This window comes from Convolutriloba macropyga, chromosome 6, assembly GCF_964194025.1.
Source record: "Convolutriloba macropyga chromosome 6, txConMacr16.3, whole genome shotgun sequence".
In the NCBI taxonomy this organism is placed as follows: Eukaryota; Metazoa; Xenacoelomorpha; order Acoela; family Convolutidae; genus Convolutriloba; species Convolutriloba macropyga.
Genome location: NC_134473.1, coordinates 22,840,812 through 22,865,014, shown reverse-complemented (window position 1 = coordinate 22,865,014; position 24,203 = coordinate 22,840,812). Strand labels below are relative to the sequence as shown.

At 33.1% G+C, this 24,203-nt stretch overlaps 1 protein-coding gene across 1 annotated transcript in view; it reads right to left on the bottom strand.

The window, feature by feature from the left end:
• LOC142340872 (uncharacterized) overlaps positions 1 to 24,203 on the bottom strand; it is an 82,598-nt gene that overhangs the window by 9,395 nt on the left and 49,000 nt on the right. The window contains exon 2 of the mRNA XM_075391628.1: positions 7,182 to 7,284. Coding sequence (XP_075247743.1) covers positions 7,182 to 7,284 — 103 coding nt within the window. The remainder of the gene's footprint in view (positions 1 to 7,181; positions 7,285 to 24,203) is intronic.

Here is a 24,203-nt window from a genome sequence, read left to right as displayed (position 1 = left end):
ATTTATTGATAACCAGCCGGAATTAATTCACTCATCAATTGGAGAATTGAACCAGTTCTCTAGTTCAAAGCTGATCACATTGCCCGAAATGCCAATAAATCAACCGGCAAATGCCGCAGTTAGACCAAAAGAAAAGTCTTCTGTTCCCTTAAATAACAAAAGAGAAGATCAAAGCATACAACGTCTTGCATTAGATTTACAAAACTCAATTCAACATAACTGCCCAGTTGACAAAACCAGTACATACCAAACATCAAGTTCATGCAATTTGAATGAGCAAATGCTTCAGCGTCCCTTTCATTCAGAAAAAGGAACAAATAGAGTGACAAATGAGACCACGCCAAATCCATATTGTTACGAAGACAGTCGACACAATCCCCTACATTTTGACAACAAACAAAGTGCAACTGCTCAAACTGATTCAAACACTCAATTTTCAGCTGTTCCAGTAAGTGAAAACCAGAACAGTGGAAAATTGGCGTCAGCAATGTCGTTACCAACAGTAGCGCAAACAAACGTTTCCCAACAATTTCAGAACCCACTTTACCCAACTGGAGTTCATTTTAGCAATGGAAATTGAACGGAAGAACCAAACAATGGAATTGTTTTCCCCTCCAATATAACACTCAACAACCAAGGTAGCAACCTTGTTTGCTGTACATCATCTCAGCCACCTAATTGTCCGCTTACTCCAGAAAATCCCTTTACAAACTACCAAACAGCCATTCTTCCCCCCTTTACTCAACATATTAGCCAACCAAACATTTCGGGAAATTCGAAACAAATTCCAATTTGGTCTTTTTCCGGAAAGCAACTGTTTCAGCCACGAACTGAATTACAAACAGAAACAATCCCGTTTGAAAATAATTTTAATTTACAAACCACAAACAAAAATTCCATTAAACTTCCACCAATAACAATATCAAATTTTAATGGTAACCCACTGAAATCCCATGAGTGGATAAACTATTTTTTCAACCTAGTTCACAATAATACTAGCCTTACGGATACACACCGTACAACATACTTACAGAACTCGGTCGTAGGAAAAGCCAAAGAAAAAATTCAAGCCTACTCGTGTGACCCAGCTTACTACGCGATTGCTTTGAAAGAGCTCATGGATCACTTTGGAGATCCCTGCATTGTTGTGAATGCTTTCATCAATCAACTGGAAGCCTGTCGTCCGAACAATGACTACAACAAACAGAGTTTCGTATCTTTTGCTTCTTTTCTCAAACGATTAGTGCAAGCTTTTGAATATTTAGGCTTCAAAGCCGACTTGTTCAACATTGATGAAAAAGGCAAAAGAAAAAATTCCACATAATATTCTGATAAAATGGACAGAGTATACAATAACATCAATTGGAAATCAACCAACCGTCTCTGATTTTCAGAAGTGGCTTGAAGTACAGGCCCAAGTATACGACAAAATCAACAGAGAAAATGTTCATGAGCCGTTTAATAATTGGAACACTTTCGGTCAAAACAGTAATAGCATTAGCAGAATTAACAACAACAATGATAATAGGAACAGCAATGCTATGAATCAATTTTCTAACATTTCACAAAAAAATTGGAAACCAAATTCATTGCACTCAAGTCGCCCTGCAAACCAGCATGGTCAACCACCTTTTCGTCCGCGTAAAGATGCTGATCAGTCAAACAAGTCTTGCGAGAAGTGCAAGGGAAGTCACATACTCGCAACATGCCCTGAATAACAGAAATTTGCGCCAGACCAAAGGTATGACATTGTGAGCAAGAACAATCTTTGCTCGAACTGTTTAAGCAACAAACATTTTAAGCAGTCATGTCCGTCCACAAAACGATGCCAAACATGTAAAGGATTTCACCACACAACTTTGCATGATCCTTCAAAACAAGTTAAGCGGCCCACCGCTGCCTTCTTAACAAGCAATCCCAATCAGCCGACACAAATCTAGCAAGCCCCCAAACACAGCCATCCTTTCAACAACAACATCAAAACAAAAGTACTGACACTGTCAGCAGTACAAAGAGCCAGCAGACAAGATACGGTCAATCCTTTTCCGGTAAAAGACAATCACAGCAACAAAATTTTCAACGCGCCCGTTTGAATGCTTCGAATCCGACCCAAAACTTCAGTATCAACCGAAATACAATTCCTCCTCTTGAATGGTATGAACAACTACAAATAATGCCAGTTTCATTTGTAAACGGAAGTAAAGTGTTTGATACCTACGCCTTGATTGACCCCGGAAGCCAGTTCACCTTCCTGCTGGATAAAGTTACTAGCTTTCTTGAGCTTCCCTGCGAAGCACAAGCATCAACAACTCTGCAGTACCTAAACACTGAACATGAAATGCCACTGTCCAAAATTAGTGAAACAGTGACAGTAACGCCTTATGACAAAATCAATCAACACTTCAGCATTGCAAGAGCTTATAGCACGCCATGTCTCAATGTATCACCCGCTAACGTTCTTGAACTCAATCAATTATGTGACACCTTTAAGGAACTTAGTCACATTTATTTCCCTGACATAGCCAACGGTGCAATAGGCGCCCTTCTTGGTGTCAATACGTTTGCCTTCATATATCCAGTCGACGTAATCCAAGGTAGCAAAAAAGCGTCCATTCGGCGTAAAAACAAAGCTTGGTTGGACTCTCGCTGGAGAGTACGAGCTATCTTCTAAAACAATCAACGCAAACAAGCCCCCTCGCCAACCATTCATTTACCATGTCTGCCGGAAAGACACTGAAGAGGAACCATTGAACGAATTAGTTCAAAGATTCTGGAAAATAGAAGGTGAAGGTACATTACCCGAACAGAATGAAGACAGCTCACTAGACCAATTAGCAGTGCAAACAATGGAAAACTCAATCTGTCACAACGGTGAAAGATATCAGATTGGCCTTCCTTGGAAACCTGTAAAGAAACTCCAGAATAACTATTTCTCAGCAGTCAGTCAACTAAAAAGTCTACAAAAACGACTACAAAACGATCCCGGTCTCAACCAGAAGTACAACCAGACACTCCAAACAGACTTGGATAAAAATTTTGTCAAGCCAGTCGAAATGCAAGCACCACCCCCAGAGTCAATATGGTACTTACCTCATCATCCAGTCACTAATCCAAACAAACCCGGAAAAGTGAGAAGAGTTGCCAACGCAGCATCAAAATTCCGCGGTGAGTCACTGAACTCAAATCTTCTAACTGGTCCTGATTTGCTAAATAACTTAGTTGGAGTGCTGTTGAGATTCAGAGAACACCCGGTTGCTGTTTTGTCAGACATCGAAGGAATGTTTATGCAGATTACCATGAGACAAGAAGACCAGTCTGCTCTTCGTTTCCTTTGGATGATAGACAACTCCATTCGACAATTTCAATTCACTAGATTAATCTTTGGCGCAACATGTTCACCATTTTGCGCAATTTATGTGCTCAAAAAATGTGCAGAAGACAACAAAAGTGAATTTCCAGCCGCCTTGAACGCTATTAAACACCACTTTTATATGGATGACTACATTCAGTCCCTGCCAACAATTTCAGAAGCCAAAGAAGTCATATCACAGACAACAAGATGCCTGAAAAATGGTGGCTTCAGGTTGACAAAATTTGTTTCGAACCAACCAGATGTATTTGCTGAAATCTCTTCCGACGACAAAGACGAAACAAAAGAGATCATAAGAGTCCTTGGTCAAAAATGGAACATAACAACTGACGATTTTGTCATGTTTCCCCTACAACAATTTCCTAAAGATGCAACAGTGTACACACAAAGGAAAATTTTCAGTTTGGTATCTTCAATCTTCGATCCCTTCGGCCTGTTGTCTCCCCTGACAATTAGAATCAAAATGATTTTGCAGCAGATTTGGAAACTTGGAAGAAAATGGGATGATTTGATACCACATGAACTACACCATAACCTTCAGAAAGTTCTAAACAGCTACTTTGCCATGCCCGAAATCCGAATACTAAGAACTGTTCACAATTTCAGTAAAATCACAAGCAGCCAACTTCATATATTTGTGGATGCCTCAATGGCAGCTATGGCAGCCGTTGCTTACCTCCGTACAACCAATAGTCAAACCACTCCGCCACAAGCATGCTTTCTCATGGGAAAATGCAAAGTTGCTCCCATTAAACAAATAAGTGTGCCAAAAATGGAACTAGAAGCAGCTGTCATAGGAGTGCGCCTTCTACAACTGATCCAAAGAGAAATGACACTGACATTCGACCAAATTTTTCTCTGTTCCGACAGTCAAGTAGTTTTGGACTGGATAGCCTCAAATAAGAAGCAAAACGTTTTTATTTCAAACAGATTGCGAGAAATTCATAAAAGTTCTTCACCCCAGCAATGGCATCACATCTCAGCTTATCTCAATCCCGCCGATCACGGAACTCGCGGTCTTGAGACAAACGAAATTCAGCAGAAATGGTTAGATCCACCCCAATTTCTTTGCCAAAGCGAGTCGACATGGAATGAGATAAACAAACCACGCGCAACAAGTGCGGCAGTCACGAGAAGTCCCAAGACAATTAAACCTATAGTCGATCCGAGTAAATTCTCAACATGGAACAAACTTCTTCTGACAGTTGCAACAGTTTTCAACCTAATTAATCGTGCAAAGAAAATGCGAACGAACAATCACCAATACACAACTGAAGACATTCAATTATCAAGAAATTATCTCCTGAAGTTATCTCAGGACAGTTTTTTCCATTCGACCGTTAATTCCTTACAACGTGGAATCAAACTAGATTCTAAGTGCAAAATACGATGCTTAAATCCGCTGTTGGATGAGGACGGATTACTCAGATCTTGTGGTCGATTGCAGTATGCACCAACACAACTGGATTTGGAAAAAGTCCAATAATTTTGCACGCCAAGGACAAAATTGTTCGTTTGTACTTGGAACATGCCCATCAAATATGTATTCACCAGTCCACAAAACCAACAAAAGCATTCATTCAACAACGTTACCATGTGATTGGCCTTCGGAAAGCGTTAGCAAGCGTACGGTTTCATTGTTTCTTATGTCGACGCTTTGACACGAAAAACATTCAACCAATTATGGCACGATTACCTAGTTTTTGTTTTCCAACAACAAAAACACAGTTCCACTTTGCTAATTCTGGTGTAGATTTCATTGGACTCTTCTACATCGAAGATTCCAAAGGCATTTTAGAAAAACATTATGGTCTAATATTTACATGCATGGTGACGCGAGCAGTTCACTTAGAAACGTGTCCAGACCTCAATACAGATACGTTTCTCATTGCCTTCAGAAGATTTTGCAGTCGTCGATGCCAGCCCCAACTTCTCTACAGCAACAACGGGAAAACTTTCGTTGGCGCTTCTGAAGAACTGAAGAAAACTGTTAAAGCCTTGGACAATGACAGAATCTACAAAGCTTTAGCAGTAGCCAATACAACGTGGAAATTCAATCCCCCATATGTCCCTCATTTTGGCGGTGTCTGGGAGCGTTCGATCCAGAGCGCCAAAAGAACGCTCATCCTCATTCTAGGATCCAGAAGACTCTCTTTTGACACTTTCCTAACAATTATGGTGGAAACAGAATCAATCCTCAACTCCAGACCACTGACTAACGTTGCTGAGCAGCCTGACAACGAGGAACCTTTGACTCCAAACCACTTTCTTATCAAGCGTCCCTTCAAAAGCTTGCCACCAGGACAATTTGGAGACCAGCAACCTGCAAGCTTGAAGACATGGAAAAACACGCAGAAGCTGATGAACCATATATGGCGACGCTTGGTGAAAGAGTATCTGCCAACGCTTAGCCGACGGTCGAAATGGTCAAACAGCAACGATCGACCTCTCAAAGTGGACGACATTGTTTGGGTGTTGAAAGACCAAACACCAAGAGGCATTTGGCCACTGGGAAGAGTCATGGAGACAACGCCAGGACGAGATGGAGAAACACGAGTCGTAAAGGTAAAAACGGCTTACGGCACGTTCGTTCGCCCCGTTTCCGGTCTCGCACGCGTTTTTTCTCCGTAGTTTTTTTTTGATTTTTTCTCGCTCCGGTTTTAGGCAACGTAAGTTACCCCTTTCCCACAAATTGATGTACTGACCATATTGACAACATTTCAGCCTACAGTTTCAGAGCCAATTTCAAAGAAGATGAGAAAAGACTTCAATCAATTGATGCCTCCGGAAACCCTTGATGCCCCCTTTGTGCCCTTGCAGCATGTTGCCAATGTTATTGCAACTTTCAAGATGATTGAAAAACCGCCAAAATTGCAACAAAAACTTGACTCTTTCGTCCAACAACGTGAAACTTAGACGTGCTCTTTTAACAAATTAACAAATGATTAGACTAGAGATATGTTTTAAAACAATCTACTATGTAATGACACGTGCCCTGTAACTTGGGGGATGCATGACGTACGGGGGGGGGGGTACAAACGGAAAAGATCCGAACAATCATGCGTAAGTTTGATAGCCAGAAATCAGCTCCTTTAAAGTTTCTCTTAATCTTCATTCACGGTTTTAAGAGTATTGTAAGTGATTGGAACGATTGTAATGCTTCCGACCGAAATATCCACCGCAATGAACCTTGAATTTGGAATAAATAAACGCAGCTAAATGTCTGATAATGCACACAGACAACCTCTAAGCATAAACATTTCTCGGGTTTGATGTCTTCAGATTTGATAAAAACATTTGATAACTTTTGTACTGTGGAGATTATTCTTCTGGTAAAACCCCTCCACACCCAAGTGCCCTGTAATCAAAACCAAAGAAACCTCATAATCAGATTTAAGCCCGTTCAAGAGCTGGTTGGTGAGCTCAAATTTTTGTATAGCTAATCCTAGCCTGTTTCCGTTTCAACGCTGGCTCAAAAATAATTCCCCATGTTCCTCGATTAAAATTTATAACCAGATCTGGCAATTAAAGGAGTTTAGTTGCCAAAAATTAAAAAAGCTTAAAATTTTGGCTTCAACTTACTGTGATGGCAGAGGTTTACATGTTTATATGATCATTTCATGAGCGTCATGATTCGTTTATAATGATCCATATCCATTAAATTTTATTCAAGAACTCAACTTCTCGAGTTTGCCTTTTTTGAAGACATTTTAATACAGTTACCGAAAAAATACTTCCGAGAAAATATCCAAATAAAGACAACATTTCATCGAATTAATACTCTATGGAAGAATTTGTTCTCTTGTCGTACCGTGAGAAGAGGACAGGTTCTTTTACGGCAGCAACATTGTGTGATGGTCTGCTCGTTGTTTCGTCATAATTCATTTCATCAGAAGCATCAGTTTGCCCACCTCCTACAAAAAGTTGCAAAAACTTATATTATTGCCAAGAACAACAGTAAGTATATCACACAGAGTGCTGTAAATAAATAACTAAGTAAATAAATAAATAGCATATTCTAAAAAATATACCATTATTTACTAAACCTGAAAAAATACAACGAAAGTGACATAGAAAAAAGAACTAGAAATTGGTAGGATCGTTGATAAAACCATCGGCAAACAATTTGTATCAACCCAGATTTAGAATGTTTGGCTAAATGAAGAATGAAACGAGAAAACATTGATCAATTGTTATGTTTCTAGCGCAGCAAAATTGCAAAAAAAAATTCACTCAACAAATCAATAATTGCCATAAACGAAATTTTTTTGATATACAGATTTAAATATAGTGCAAAGCTACTTATTGCAAAATTTCAGAACAGTTTTTGCAAATCTGATTATTTCAAAAAATTCAAACTTTTTAAATTTTAGTCAAACTAGGTTTTCGAGTCCCTGTTGCAGCGCATTCTGGATATTTGTAAGAATGGCAAAAACAATTGATACTGTATAAAAATTCTTGTATAAATAAGTTCAATGCATTATTTGTCGTTAATTATGTTCTATGTCTGAGCCAGTCTAAAGCTATTTCAGTTGTATCTCATACAATTTTTTAAGCCAATTTTTTTAAGAAGAGAAATTAGAGCTACTGCTGGGCTTATAGGGCTTTTGGTGAGATTATGATAATAAAGGATCTTATGTTTGCCTTTTCATTTTGACCAGTGATCAAGTCTATACCTTCAACAGTTCTCAGTTTCAATTGTTGCAAAACACTGAAACATACCTGAACAATTTAGTTGCAACCTCACAATTAGTATTACGCTGAATAGTATTCATATCAACTAGAAGGCTAGGTAATGTGCGTTCGCACATAAAGTTCAGACCCCGCTCATCCACAGTTTTGGCATAACTCCCCAAAAATTCAGCTATTTTCCAAATAAAAGTCTAAGAACAAAAAGATCGCAACCAACGCAAATAATTCAGTGCAGTCAAAATTGCCACATAAGATTGATGAGAAGAGCCATTATTAAGAAAGGAAGTCAAGACGAACAACAAAATCAAGTAGCTTATTAACAAGGTCAAAATAGCGTCGGATAAAACTAAACAAAGTAACTTGTAATTCACTTAAAAAGATATGTAACCACTCAATAAAAAAGCTCGGTAACAATTAGAAAAAAAGAACAAAAAAAATGAGGGCATTAAGAACTGTAAATAATGAATTATTATATGCGGTTACAAAAAGAACACCAAATAGAGACAGCAAGCAAAAATTCAATTAAAACTTGCGAGAAAACGCTATCGAAGCCGTGAAGCCATATTTTCCCCGCAACTCTGTTCAGTTGAAATTTTCCTGAACATTGATAAAGTGAAATTGAACCTCTTTAATGAGAACAGGTCACAAACTACAAAAATGAGAAAAAAAAGGCAAAATTAAGTAACTTTTTTGTATTTTTCGAAAACAATTATTTGCAAAATCATGAAGACCATCAGCTGCAAAATTACATAATTAAATAGGTTCGTCTAATCGTCCAAAACAGCGCTTAAGACCTGTAAATTTTCAGAATTTGTCATGTCTACGAAAAAAACTCCAAATATAGATGATTTTACTTTTTTTGCGAAAAACCCGAGTCGGGGCCAGGAAATTCATAACTAATTCCTTAAAAAACATTAAATTTTTGTAAACTTGCAGTTTCCCTCCACAGCAATACTGTCATATGTGATCTGTGATTAACGAATATAGGTAACAAATAGACAAAAAGAACAAAAATGCTAATATAAAAACTTTTTTTTTGTCTTGATAGCCATCAGTTATCTACTCAAATAAGTATATAGTCTTATTCATTTCTCCACTTAAAGCAAATGAGACCTGTAATCATCCCGGAAACTTCATTCAATAACAGAGACAAAGTAAAAACGATAGTTGGCAAATGTAAAAAATTCAATTAATTTTTTCGAAAAAGGGGTGTCAAAGACGTTGAAACTAAAATGTTTGTCTTTGAAAACTTTTATATGTTCAATTGTGCCTTATTTTGAACGCCAATGGTGTAATATACGAACTGCCAATAATGTAATGATGCGACAAAAAGGAGGAAAAACCGTGAAAAAAGGTCAATGCCTAAAAATCATTTAAAAAAATGTGAAATCCAGTAGTATGAAAGCCAGAAAAACATAACTTAACGCGTAAAACCCCAAAAAAGATTAAAATTAATTCAGTAGGAAGAAGAGGAAGAAGAATCAGTCTTTCTTGGCTGACACTAAGCTACAAATTTAGCAAAATAGGAGGAAAATAGTGGCAAAAATCAAGAAGCCATTGTTTATTTTAAAACAAAAAAAAATTAAAAATCAAAACGGCCATAATCTTTTGAGTAAAGAAATTAATCACATAAAATTGGAACTGCTTAGGAAACCTTGTAGAACTATCAACAGCGAGGTTTGATTTGAGTTGTTCTCTTCTTTAATTAAAATAAAAAAAATCAATTTTTTTGAACTTTTAAATAAAAAAGATCAATTAAAATAAAAAGATCAATAAAAAAGATCAGAGAAGACCGACTGATTACAATCCGAACTATTTTTGGAATGTAACAATCCAAGATTGGACTAAAACCAGCTTTCTATTGCTGTTCGTTCATTAAGAGCACTGATTGGTTTCAAATGTAATAGATCTAGATAAATTTTCAGTTAAAATATCAGTAATAAAGACTGCGTTTTTGATAGTCATAGAGTAAAGTTAGCAAAAAACGGTAAAAGTTTAATTCCAGACGTTTCTCAATGGAAGTTGAGATAAAACTAGCTCTCTTTATATTTTATAAAGATTTTGATAGTTGTTTTAGAGTGTGTAATTCCGGCAAATTTAATCAAAGTGGACTAAAAGAGCTTAATTCGGGCAATTTTTAATGAAAAGGGCTGAGTTTTGAAAAATTTGGCTAAACTTTTAACCAAAAAGTTAGATCAAAATAGTCAACAATACTTTTTGTCTTAAAAAAATCAACAGTACTTTTGATTGCAATTTTTACATATCCTAGAAAGATTGACGAAAAATTAAGCAAAAATTCCGGTAAATGTGAATTAAAATAACGCAAATTGAGCCACGATAAATCGCTCTAATAACAAATTAGGAAAAATTTTTTCAATCTTGTTTTTTACGCTTGACGGGCTTTTAATGTTAGCACTCACACCTCTCTACGATGAATATATCGATCGATCAAAATTAACTGAACAAAAAACCCATTTTAGTATGTAGTTCTTCCCCCTCGGAACAAAAACAATAAAAATGATGGTGAGGTTTTTAATTGCTTTATTTTCCACAGGTAAAAACAACACTCTGTCAAGATACAAACTGCTGTTTTTTCCGGGCAAAGAGTTTTTTTTAACAAATGATATGCTTAGGTAATCATCAGTAGTAAGAAACCAGTACACCCTCTGACACTTTTTGGCTCTTTTTCCCCAAACATGTTCAATCATGTGCACGGATGGAAAAATCTTGGCAATTATTCCCTGTATGTTAGGATTGTTGGCTAATTATGTAATGGACTTACCTTTACTCCATTTCGAAGCACAAAATTTTATAGGTTTATACGGAAAGTTAACACACTGTGGAGAATACTCTTTGTATTCCCGGCAAATGCCTGAGGGCTATAAATCCAGTAAAAACTTTTGCGCGGTACCAGAAGTCGGGGCGTCTAATGTGAATGAACTATATAATGGTATTGCGAAGGCAGGCTTAATTCCTGCTTACGCAATTTTGAAGCGCACAGGATTGTATGTTTATAAGGGATATTTTCACGCTGGAGAATACTGTTTGCATGCACGAGAAATGCCTGCGGGCTATAATCCCATTTGTCATGAATGATTTTGCGCAGTATCAGAAATCTGGGTGTCTAATATAAATAATCTATGTATTGGTATTGCGTATGCAGTCTCACGTTGAAAATAATATTTTTTAATTACATGTGAAACGTCTGGGTTTGAAAGGTTTTACTTTCTGATGAAAATATTACCTAAGGGCAATTTTTAGAAACAAACTCAAACTCAAACCCGCACTCGTCTCGTTCAGACTGTTAATAGACTTACCATTCATTTATTTCACAACAAGCCATATGATTCAGACGTATTACGTTTTGACAAAATTCGTATCCGAAAACAACAAGTTTGAACACAATAAAAGGAAGTTAATGATTCTTCATTAGAGTTTATGCCAAAAAGGAACAAGAAAGCATCCTGACACATATATATCTACTGAAACTCTGACCTCTTTAATTGTTATTTTAATACAGCAAAGATCAGTGGTTTTTGACAGAGAAGACAATCGTCGATTAGAAAGAACACAAGTTGAGAGTAACTTCTACCCCCCGCATTTTAAACCAGGTTAATTCATCATTTGAATAGATTTCATCGTTTGAAGTGATACTAAGAAGTCAAAACAAAGTCCACGAGGAGTCCGAAAAGTATAGAAACATCTTGTTTTTTAGTTTTGAAGGATCTATCACAAAACGAGTAGTGTCGAGAAGAACAGTTGGGTGTAACAACAACTTGTCACTTTGGTTGCAGAGAATACAAAGACACCGGAAAAAACGGAAAAAATCTCTTGTTTAACAGTATTAAGGCTCCCTCAAAAAACAAATTGGCATAAGGAAGCAAAAAAAGGAGATCATCAGGAAACCAGAGAAGCAGCATTTTGTTTGTCTATCAACAGATCGCATCAAGAATCCCTAAGCAAGAGGAGTGGTTCAAAACAGAAAACTTGTGGATAGTAAGTTAAAAAATTTTTTTTATCTTCATGTAGATCTTCCATCATTTCAACCTATATAACTCATCCACGGATCAAGAAAAGGTAATCGGAACATCAAAATAGTTAAAAATTAGCATCCCTTAATCATCAGCAAGCTTTTTTCTCTATGTTTTAAAGGCGAGGACCTGAGATTGGTCAATTAGCAAATAATTGAGACACATTTTCATTTGTTAAGATTGCATCACACAAAAAAATTTATGACCTATCAGATTTGAAATGTGAAAACTACTTTAAAAGACTAACACAGAACTATTTTTTAAAAACACCATCTTTTTCCTCTTAATGTACAAGTCCCAGAGAAAAATTTCTTGAGGAAAAGTTGTTCCATTAGTGAAAACTAACACATATATATTTTAAAAGACATCAATTTTGCTCACACAACATATATATGAGTCATCAAAGGTCAATTGTACATCATTTTCTTCCTCTTAATGTACAAGTTCTAGAGAAAAATTTCTTAAGGAAAAGTTGTTCCATTAGTGAAAACTAACACAAAACTATTTTAAAAAATATCAGTTATGCCCATATAACATATGTATGAGTCATCAAAAGTCAATTGTACATCATTTTTTTCCTCTTAAAATACAAGTTCTAAAAAAAAATTTCTTAGGGAAAAGCTGTTCCATTAGTGCAAAATTAACACAAATAAACTTTAAAAACATCAATTTTGCTCAGATAATATATGTATGAGTCATCAAAGTCAATTGCACGTCTTTTTTTGCCTCTTAATGTACAAGTCCTGGAGAAAAATTTGTGAAGGAAAAGTTGTTCCATTAGTGCAAAATTAACACAAATATACTTTAAAAACATCAGTTATGCCCATATAACATATGTGTCAGTCATCAAAAGTCAATTGCACATCAATTATTTCCTCTTAAAATACACGTTCTAAAGAAAGATTTCTTAAGGAAAAGTTGTTCCATTAGTGAAAACTAACACAAATATATTTTAAAAAACATCAATTTTGCTCAGATAACATATGTATGAGTCATCAAAGTCAATTGCACGTCTTTTTTTGCCTCTTAATGTACAAGTTCTAGAGAAAAATTTCTCTAGGAAAAGTTGTTCAATTAGTGAAAACTAACACAAATATATTTTAAAAGACATCAATGATGCCCACACAACATAAATATGAGTCATCAAAGGTCAATTGTACATCATTTTTTCCCTCTTAATGTACAAGTTCTGGAGAAATATTTGTCAGGGAAAAGTTGTTCCATTAGTGCAAAACTAACACAAATATACTTTAAAAAACATCAGTTATGCCCATATAACATATGTTTGAGTCACCAAAGGTCAATTGCACATCATTTTTTTCCTCTTAAAATACAAGTTCTAAGGAAAATTTTCTTTACGAAAAGTTGTTCCATTAGTGAAAACTAACACAAAAATATTTTAAAAAATATCAGTTTTGCCCATATAACATATGTATGAGTCATCAAAGGTCAATTGAACATCATTTTAGTTCCTCTTGATGTACAAGTCCTGGAGAAAAATTTTTAAGGAAAAGCTGTTCCATTAGTGAAAACTAACACAAATATATTTTAAAAGACATCAATTTTGCTCAGATAACATATGTATGAGTCATCAAAGTCAATTGCACGTCTTTTTTTGCCTCTTAATGTACAAGTCCTGGAGAAAAATTTGTGAAGGAAAAGTTGTTCCATTAGTGCAAAATTAACACAAATATACTTTAAAAAATATCAGTTTTGCCCATATAACATATGTATGAGTCATCAAAGGTCAATTGAACATCATTTTATTTCCTCTTGATGTACAAGTCCTGGAGAAAAATTTGTTAAGGAAAAGCTGTTCCATTAGTGAAAACTAACACAAATATATTTTAAAAAACATCAATTTTGCTCAGATAACATATGTATGAGTCATCAAAGTCAATTGCACGTCTTTTCTTGCCTCTTAATGTACAAGTTCTAGAGAAAAATTTCTCTAGGAAAAGTTGTTCAATTAGTGAAAACTAACACAAATATATTTTAAAAGACATCAATGATGCCCACACAACATAAATATGAGTCATCAAAGGTCAATTGTACATCATTTTTTCCCTCTTAATGTACAAGTTCTGGAGAAATATTTGTCAGGGAAAAGTTGTTCCATTAGTGCAAAACTAACACAAATATACTTTAAAAAACATCAGTTATGCCCATATAACATATGTTTGAGTCACCAAAGGTCAATTGCACATCATTTTTTTCCTCTTAAAATACAAGTTCTAAGGAAAATTTTCTTTACGAAAAGTTGTTCCATTAGTGAAAACTAACACAAAAATATTTTAAAAAATATCAGTTTTGCCCATATAACATATGTATGAGTCATCAAAGGTCAATTGAACATCATTTTAGTTCCTCTTGATGTACAAGTCCTGGAGAAAAATTTTTAAGGAAAAGCTGTTCCATTAGTGAAAACTAACACAAATATATTTTAAAAGACATCAATTTTGCTCAGATAACATATGTATGAGTCATCAAAGTCAATTGCACGTCTTTTCTTGCCTCTTAATGTACAAGTTCTAGAGAAAAATTTCTCTAGGAAAAGTTGTTCAATTAGTGAAAACTAACACAAATATATTTTAAAAGACATCAATGTTGCCCACACAACATAAATATGAGTCATCAAAGGTCAATTGTACATCATTTTTTCCCTCTTAATGTACAAGTTCTGGAGAAAAATTTGTCAGGGAAAAGTTGTTCCATTAGTGCAAAACTAACACAAATATACTTTAAAAACATCAGTTATGCCCATATAACATATGTTTGAGTCACCAAAGGTCAATTGCACATCATTTTTTTCCTCTTAAAATACAAGTTCTAAGGAAAATTTTCTTTACGAAAAGTTGTTCAATTAGTGAAAACTAACACAAAAATATTTTAAAAAATATCAGTTTTGCCCATATAACATATGTATGAGTCATCAAAGGTCAATTGAACATCATTTTAGTTCCTCTTGATGTACAAGTCCTGGAGAAAAATTTTTAAGGAAAAGCTGTTCCATTAGTGAAAACTAACACAAATATACTTTAAAAAACATCAATTTTGCTCACTTACCATATGTATGAGTTATCAAAGGTCAATTGCACATCATTTCTTTCCTCTTAATGTACAAGTCCTGGAGAAAAATTTGTTAAGAAAAAGTTGTTCCATTAGTGAAAAGTAAAACAAAACTACTTTAAAAACATCAGTTATGCCCATATAACATATGTGTGAGTCATCAAAGTTCAATTGCACATCACTTTTTCCTCTTAAAACACAAGTTCTAAAGAAAATTTTCTTTACGAAAAGTTGTTCCATTAGTGAAAACTAACACAAAACTATTTTAAAAAATATCAGTTTTGCCCATATAACATATGTATGAGTCATCAAAGGTCAATTGAACATCATTTTAGTTCCTCTTGATGTACAAGTCCTGGAGAAAAATTTTTAAGGAAAAGCTGTTCCATTAGTGAAAACTAAAACAAATATACTTTAAAAAAGATCAATTTTGCTCAGATAACATATGTATGAGTCATCAAAGTCAATTGCTCATCATTTTTTGCCTCTTAATGTACAAGTCCTAGAGAAAATTTTCATAAGGAAAAGCTGTTCCATTAGTGAAAACTAACACAAGTATACTTTAAAAAACATCAATTTTGCTCACTTACCATATGTATGAGTCATCAAAGGTCAATTGCACATCATTTCTTTCCTCTTAATGTACAAGTCCTGGAGAAAAATTTGTTAAGAAAAAATTGTTCCATTAGTGAAAACTAAAACGAAACTACTTTAAAAACATCAGTAATGCCCATATAACATATGTGTGAGTCGTCAAAGGTCAATTGCACATCATTTTTTTCCTCTTAAAATACAAGTTCTAAAGAAAAATTTCTTAGGGAAAAGCTGTTCCATTAGTGCAAAATTAACACAAATAAACTTTAAAAAACATCAATTTTGCTCGGATAATATATGTATGAGTCATCAAAGTCAATTGCAGATCATTTTTTGCCTCTCAATGTACAAGTCCTAGCGAAAAATTTCTTAAGGAAAAGTTGTTCCATTAGTGCAAAACTAACACAAATATACTTTAAAAAACATCAATTTTGCTCAGATAACATATGTATGAGTCATCAAAGTCAATTGCACGTCTTTTTTTGCCTCTTAATGTACAAGTCCTGGAGAAAAATTTGTGAAGGAAAAGTTGTTCCATTAGTGCAAAATTAACACAAATATACTTTAAAAAATATCAGTTTTGCCCATATAACATATGTATGAGTCATCAAAGGTCAATTGAACATCATTTTATTTCCTCTTGATGTACAAGTCCTGGAGAAAAATTTGTTAAGGAAAAGCTGTTCCATTAGTGAAAACTAACACAAATATATTTTAAAAAACATCAATTTTGCTCAGATAACATATGTATGAGTCATCAAAGTCAATTGCACGTCTTTTCTTGCCTCTTAATGTACAAGTTCTAGAGAAAAATTTCTCTAGGAAAAGTTGTTCAATTAGTGAAAACTAACACAAATATATTTTAAAAGACATCAATGTTGCCCACACAACATAAATATGAGTCATCAAAGGTCAATTGTACATCATTTTTTCCCTCTTAATGTACAAGTTCTGGAGAAATATTTGTCAGGGAAAAGTTGTTCCATTAGTGCAAAACTAACACAAATATACTTTAAAAAACATCAGTTATGCCCATATAACATATGTTTGAGTCACCAAAGGTCAATTGCACATCATTTTTTTCCTCTTAAAATACAAGTTCTAAGGAAAATTTTCTTTACGAAAAGTTGTTCCATTAGTGAAAACTAACACAAAAATATTTTAAAAAATATCAGTTTTGCCCATATAACATATGTATGAGTCATCAAAGGTCAATTGAACATCATTTTAGTTCCTCTTGATGTACAAGTCCTGGAGAAAAATTTTTAAGGAAAAGCTGTTCCATTAGTGAAAACTAACACAAATATACTTTAAAAAACATCAATTTTGCTCACTTACCATATGTATGAGTTATCAAAGGTCAATTGCACATCATTTCTTTCCTCTTAATGTACAAGTCCTGGAGAAAAATTTGTTAAGAAAAAGTTGTTCCATTAGTGAAAAGTAAAACAAAACTACTTTAAAAACATCAGTTATGCCCATATAACATATGTGTGAGTCATCAAAGTTCAATTGCACATCACTTTTTCCTCTTAAAACACAAGTTCTAAAGAAAATTTTCTTTACGAAAAGTTGTTCCATTAGTGAAAACTAACACAAAACTATTTTAAAAAATATCAGTTTTGCCCATATAACATATGTATGAGTCATCAAAGGTCAATTGAACATCATTTTAGTTCCTCTTGATGTACAAGTCCTGGAGAAAAATTTTTAAGGAAAAGCTGTTCCATTAGTGAAAACTAAAACAAATATACTTTAAAAAAGATCAATTTTGCTCAGATAACATATGTATGAGTCATCAAAGTCAATTGCTCATCATTTTTTGCCTCTTAATGTACAAGTCCTAGAGAAAATTTTCATAAGGAAAAGCTGTTCCATTAGTGAAAATTAACACAAGTATACTTTAAAAAACATCAATTTTGCTCACTTACCATATGTATGAGTCATCAAAGGTCAATTGCACATCATTTCTTTCCTCTTAATGTACAAGTCCTGGAGAAAAATTTGTTAAGAAAAAGTTGTTCCATTAGTGAAAAGTAAAACAAAACTACTTTAAAAACATCAGTTATGCCCATATAACATATGTGTGAGTCATCAAAGTTCAATTGCACATCACTTTTTCCTCTTAAAACACAAGTTCTAAAGAAAATTTTCTTTACGAAAAGTTGTTCCATTAGTGAAAACTAACACAAAACTATTTCAAAAAATATCAGTTTTGCCCATATAACATATGTATGAGTCATCAAAGGTCAATTGAACATCATTTTATTTCCTCTTGATGTACAAGTCCTGGAGAAAAATTTTTTAAGGAAAAGCTGTTTCATTAGTAAAAACTAACACAAATATACTTTAAAAAACATCAATTTTGCTCAAATAACATATATATGAGTCATCAAAGGTCAATTGAACATCGTTTTATTTCTTCTTGATGTACAAGTCCTGGAGAAAAATTTTTTAGGGAAAAGCTGTTCCATTAGTGCAAAACTAACACAAGTATACTTTAAAAAACATCAATTTTGCTCACTTACCATATGTATGAGTCATCAAAGGTCAATTGCACATCATTTCTTTCCTCTTAATGTACAAGTCCTGGAGAAAAATTTGTTAAGAAAAAGTTGTTCCATTAGTGAAAAGTAAAACAAAACTACTTTAAAAACATCAGTTATGCCCATATAACATATGTGTGAGTCATCAAAGTTCAATTGCACATCACTTTTTCCTCTTAAAACACAAGTTCTAAAGAAAATTTTCTTTACGAAAAGTTGTTCCATTAGTGAAAACTAACACAAAACTATTTCAAAAAATATCAGTTTTGCCCATATAACATATGTATGAGTCATCAAAGGTCAATTGAACATCATTTTATTTCCTCTTGATGTACAAGTCCTGGAGAAAAATTTTTTAAGGAAAAGCTGTTTCATTAGTAAAAACTAACACAAATATACTTTAAAAAACATCAATTTTGCTCAAATAACATATATATGAGTCATCAAAGGTCAATTGAACATCGTTTTATTTCTTCTTGATGTACAAGTCCTGGAGAAAAATTTTTTAGGGAAAAGCTGTTCCATTAGTGCAAAACTAACACAAGTATACTTTGAAAAACATCAGTTATGCCCATATAACATATGTTTGAGTCATCAAAGGTCAATTGCACATCATTTTTTTCCTCTTAAAATACAAGTTCTAAAGAAAATTTCTTTAGGGAAAAGCTGTTCCATTAGTGCAAAATTAACACAAATAAACTTTAAAAAACATCAATTTTGCTCACTTAACATATGTATGAGTCATCAAAGGTCAATTGCACATCATTTTTTTCCTCTTAGTGTACAAGTCCTGGAGAAAAATTTGTTAAGGAAAAGTTGTTCCATTAGTGGAAACTAACACAAAACTACTTTAAAAAACATCAGTTATGCCCATATAACATATGTTTGAGTCATCAAAGGTCAATTACACATCATTCTTTTCCTCTTAAAAAAAAATACAAGTTCTAAAGAAAAATTTCTTAAGGAAAAGCTGTTCCATTAGTGAAAACTAACACAAATATACTTTAAAAAACATCAATTTTGCTCACTTAACATATGTATGAGTCATCAAAGGTCAATTGCACATCATTTTTTTCCTCTTAGTGTACAAGTCCTGGAGAAAAATGTGTTAAGGAAAAGTTGTTCCATTAGTGGAAACTAACACAAAACTACTTTAAAAAACATCAGTTATGCCCATATAACATATGTATGAGTCATCAAAAGTCAATTGCACATCATTTTTTTCCTCTTAATGTACAAGTCCTGGAGAAAAATTTCTAACGAAAAAGTTGTTCCATTAGTGAAAAGTAAAACAAAACTACTTTAAAAACATCAATTTTGCTCACATAACATACACATGAGTCATCAAAGGTCAACCGTACATCGTTTTTTCCTTCTTAATGTACAAGTCCTAGAGACAAATTTCTCAAGGAAAAGTTGTTCCATTAGTGAAAACTAACACAAAACTATTTCAAAAAATATCAGTTTTGCCCATATAACATATGTATGAGTCATCAAAGGTCAATTGAACATCATTTTAGTTCCTCTTGATGTACAAGTCCTGGAGAAAAATTTTTAAGGAAAAGCTGTTCCATTAGTGCAAAACTAACACAAATATACTTTAAAAAACATCAATTTTGCTCAAATAACATATATATGAGTTATCAAAGGTCAATTGAACATCGTTTTATTTCTTCTTGATGTACAAGTCCTGGAGAAAAATTTTTTAGGGAAAAGCTGTTCCATTAGTGCAAAACTAACACAAATATACTTTAAAAAAACATCAGTTATGCCCATATAACATATGTTTGAGTCATCAAAGGTCAATTGCACATCATTTTTTTCCTCTTAAAATACAAGTTCTAAAGAAAAATTTCTTAGGGAAAAGCTGTTCCATTAGTGCAAAATTAACACAAATAAACTTTAAAAAACATCAATTTTACTCAGATAATATATGTATGAGTCATCAAAGTCAATTGCAGATCATTTTTTGCCTCTCAATGTACAAGTCCTAGCGAAAAATTTCTTAAGGAAAAGTTGTTCCATTAGTGCAAAACTAACACAAATATACTTTAAAAAACATCAATTTTGCTCACTTAACATATGTATGAGTCATCAAAGGTCAATTGCACATCATTTTTTTCCTCTTAATGTACAAGTCCTGGAGAAAAATTTGTTAAGGAAAAGTTGTTCTATTAGTGGAAACTAACACAAAACTACTTAAAAAAACATCAGTTATGCCCATAAAACATATGTATGAGTCATCAAAGGTCAATTGCACATCATTTTTTCCTCTTAATGTACAAGTCCTGGAGAAACATTTCTAGAGAAAAAGTTGTTCCATTAGTGAAAACTGACACAAAATTACTTTAAAAAACATCAATTTTGCTCACATAACATACACATGAGTCATCAAAGGTCAACTGTACATCGTTTTTTCCTTCTTAATGTACAAGTCCTAGAGACAAATTTCTCAAGGAAAAGTTGTTCCATTAATGAAAACTAACACAAAACTTCTTTGAAAAACATCAATTTTGCTCAACTAACATATATAGGAGTCATCAAGGCTCAATAGTACATCATTTTTTCCTCTTAATGTACAAGTCCTAGAGAAAAATTTCTTAAGCAAAAATTGTTCCATTAGTGAAAACTAACACAAAACTACTTTAAAAAACATCAATTTTGCTCACATAACATATATATGAGTCATCAAAGGTCAATTGTACATCATTTTCTTCCTCTTAATGTACAGGTTCTAGAGAAAAATTTCTTAAGGAAAAGTTGTTCCATTAGTGAAAACTAACACAAAACTATTTTAAAAAACATCAGTTATGCCCATATAACATATGTATGAGTCATCAAAGGTCAATTGCACATCATTTTTTCCTCTTAATGTACAAGTCCTGGAGAAAAATTTCTTAAGAAAAAGTTGTTCCATTAGTAAAAACTAACACAAAACAACTTTAAAAAACATCAATTTTGCTCACATAACTTTTAAATGAGTCATCAAAGGTCAACTGTACATCGTTTTTCCCTCTTAATGTACAAGTCCTAGAGACAAATTTCTCAAGAAAAAGTTGTTCCATTAATGAAAACTAACACAAAACTACTTTGAAAAACATCAATTTTGCTCAACTAACATATATAGGAATCATCAAAGGTCAATTGTACATCATTTTTTTCCTCTTAATGTACAAGTCCTAGAGAAAAATTTCTTAAGGAAAAGTTGTTCCATTAGTGAAAACTGACACAAAACTACTTTAAAAAACATCAATTTTGCTCACATAACTTTTAAATGAGTCATCAAAGGTCAACTGTACATCGTTTTTCCCTCTTAATGTACAAGTCCTAGAGACAAATTTCTCAAGAAAAAGTTGTTCCATTAATGAAAACTAACACAAAACTACTTTGAAAAACATCAATTTTGCTCAACTAACATATATAGGAATCATCAAAGGTCAATTGTACATCATTTTTTTCCTCTTAATGTACAAGTCCTAGAGAAAAATTTCTTAAGGAAAAGTTGTTCCATTAGTGAAAACTGACACAAAACTACTTTAAAAACATCAATTTTGCTCACATAACATACACATGAGTCATCAAAGGTCAACTGTACATCGTTTTTTCCTTCTTAATGTACAAGTCCTAGAGACAAATTTCTCAAGGAAAAGTTGTTCCATTAATGAAAACTAACACAAAACTACTTTGAAAAACATCAATTTTGCTCAACTAACATATATAGGAGTCATCAAAGGTCAATTGTACATCATTTTTTCCTCTTAATGTACAAGTCCTAGAGAAAAATTTCTTAAGCAAAAATTGTTCCATTAGTGAAAACTAACACAAAACTACTTTAAAAAACATCAATTTTGCTCACATAACATATATATGAGTAATCAAAGGTCAATTGTACATCATTTTCTTCCTCTTAATGTACAAGTTCTAGAGAAAATATTCTTAAGGAAAAGTTGTTCCTTTAGTGAAAACTAACACAAAACTATTTTAAAAAACATCAGTTATGCCCATATAACATATGTTTGAGTCATCAAAGGTCAATTGCACATCATTTTTTCCTCTTAATGTACAAGTCCTGGAGAAAAATTTCTTAAAAAAAAAGTTGTTCCATTAGTAAAAACTAACACTAACACAAAACTATTTTAAAAAACATCAATTTTGCTCACATAACTTTTGAATGAGTCATCAAAGGTCAACTGTACATCGTTTTTTCCCTCTTAATGTACAAGTCCTAGAGACATATTTCTCAAGGAAAAGTTGTTCCATTAATGAAAACTAACACAAAACTACTTTGAAAAACATCAATTTTGCTCAACTAACATATATATGAATCATCAAAGGTCAATTGTACATCATTTTTTTCCTCTTAATGTACAAGTCCTAGAGAAAAATTTCTTAAGGAAAAGTTTTTCCATTAGTGAAAACTGACACAAAACTACTTTAAAAAACATCAATTTTGCTCACATAACATACAAATGAGTAATCAAAGGTCAACTGTACATCGTTTTTTCCTTCTTAATGTACAAGTCCTAGAGACAAATTTCTCAAGGAAAAGTTGTTCCATTAGTGAAAACTAACACAAAACTATTTTAAAAAACATCAGTTATGCCCATATAACATATGTATGAGTCATCAAAGGTCAATTGCACATCATTTTTTCCTCTTAATGTACAAGTCCTGGAGAAAAATTTCTTAAGAAAAAGTTGTTCCATTAGTAAAAACTAACACAAAACTACTTTAAAAACATCAATTTTGCTCACATAACTTTTAAATGAGTCGTCAAAGGTCAACTGTACATCGTTTTTTCCCTCTTAATGTACAAGTTCTAGAGAAAAATTTCTTAAGGAAAAGTTGTTCCATTAGTGAAAACTAACACAAAACTATTTTAAAAAACATCAGTTATGCCCATATAACATATGTATGAGTCATCAAAGTTCAATTGCACATCATTTTTTCCTCTTAATGTACAATTCCTGGAGAAAAATTTCTTAAGAAAAAGTTGTTCCATTAGTAAAAACTAACACAAAACAACTTTAAAAAACATCAATTTTGCTCACATAACATATACATGAGTCATCAAAGGTCAACTGTACATCGTTTTTTCCCTCTTAAGGTACAAGTCATAGAGACAAATTTCTTAGGGAAAAGTTGTTCCATTAGTGAAAACTAACACAAAACATCTTTAAAAGACATCAATTTTGCTCACATAACATATACATGAGTCATCAAAGGTCAACTGTACATCGTTTTTTCCTTCTTAATGTACAAGTCCTAGAGACAAATTTCTCAAGGAAAAGTTGTTCCATTAGTGAAAACTAACACAAAACAATTTTAAAAAACATCAGTTATGCCCATATAACATATGTATGAGTCATCAAAGGTCAATTGCACATCATTTTTTCCTCTTAATGTACAAGTCCTGGAGAAAAATTTCTTAGGAAAAAGTTGTTCCATTAGTAAAAACTAACACAAAACTACTTTAGAAAACATCAATTTTGCTCACATAACTTTTAAATGAGTCATCATAGGTCAACTGTACATCGTTTTTTCCCTCTTAATGTACAAGTCCTAGAGACAAATTTCTCTTGGAAAAGTTGTTCCATTAAGGAAAACTAACACAAAACTACTTTGAAAAATATCAATTTTGCTCAACTAACATATATAGGAACCATCAAAGTTCAATTGTACATCATTTTTTTCCTCTTAATGTACAAGTCCTAGAGAAAAATATCTTAAGGAAAAGTTGTTCCATTAGTGAAAACTAACAAAAAAACTACTTTAAAAAACATCGATTTTGCTCACATAACATATATATGAGTCATCAAAGGTCAATTGTACATCATTTTCTTCCTCTTAATGTACAAGTCCCAGAGAAAAATTTCTTAAGGAAAAGTTGTTTCATTAGTG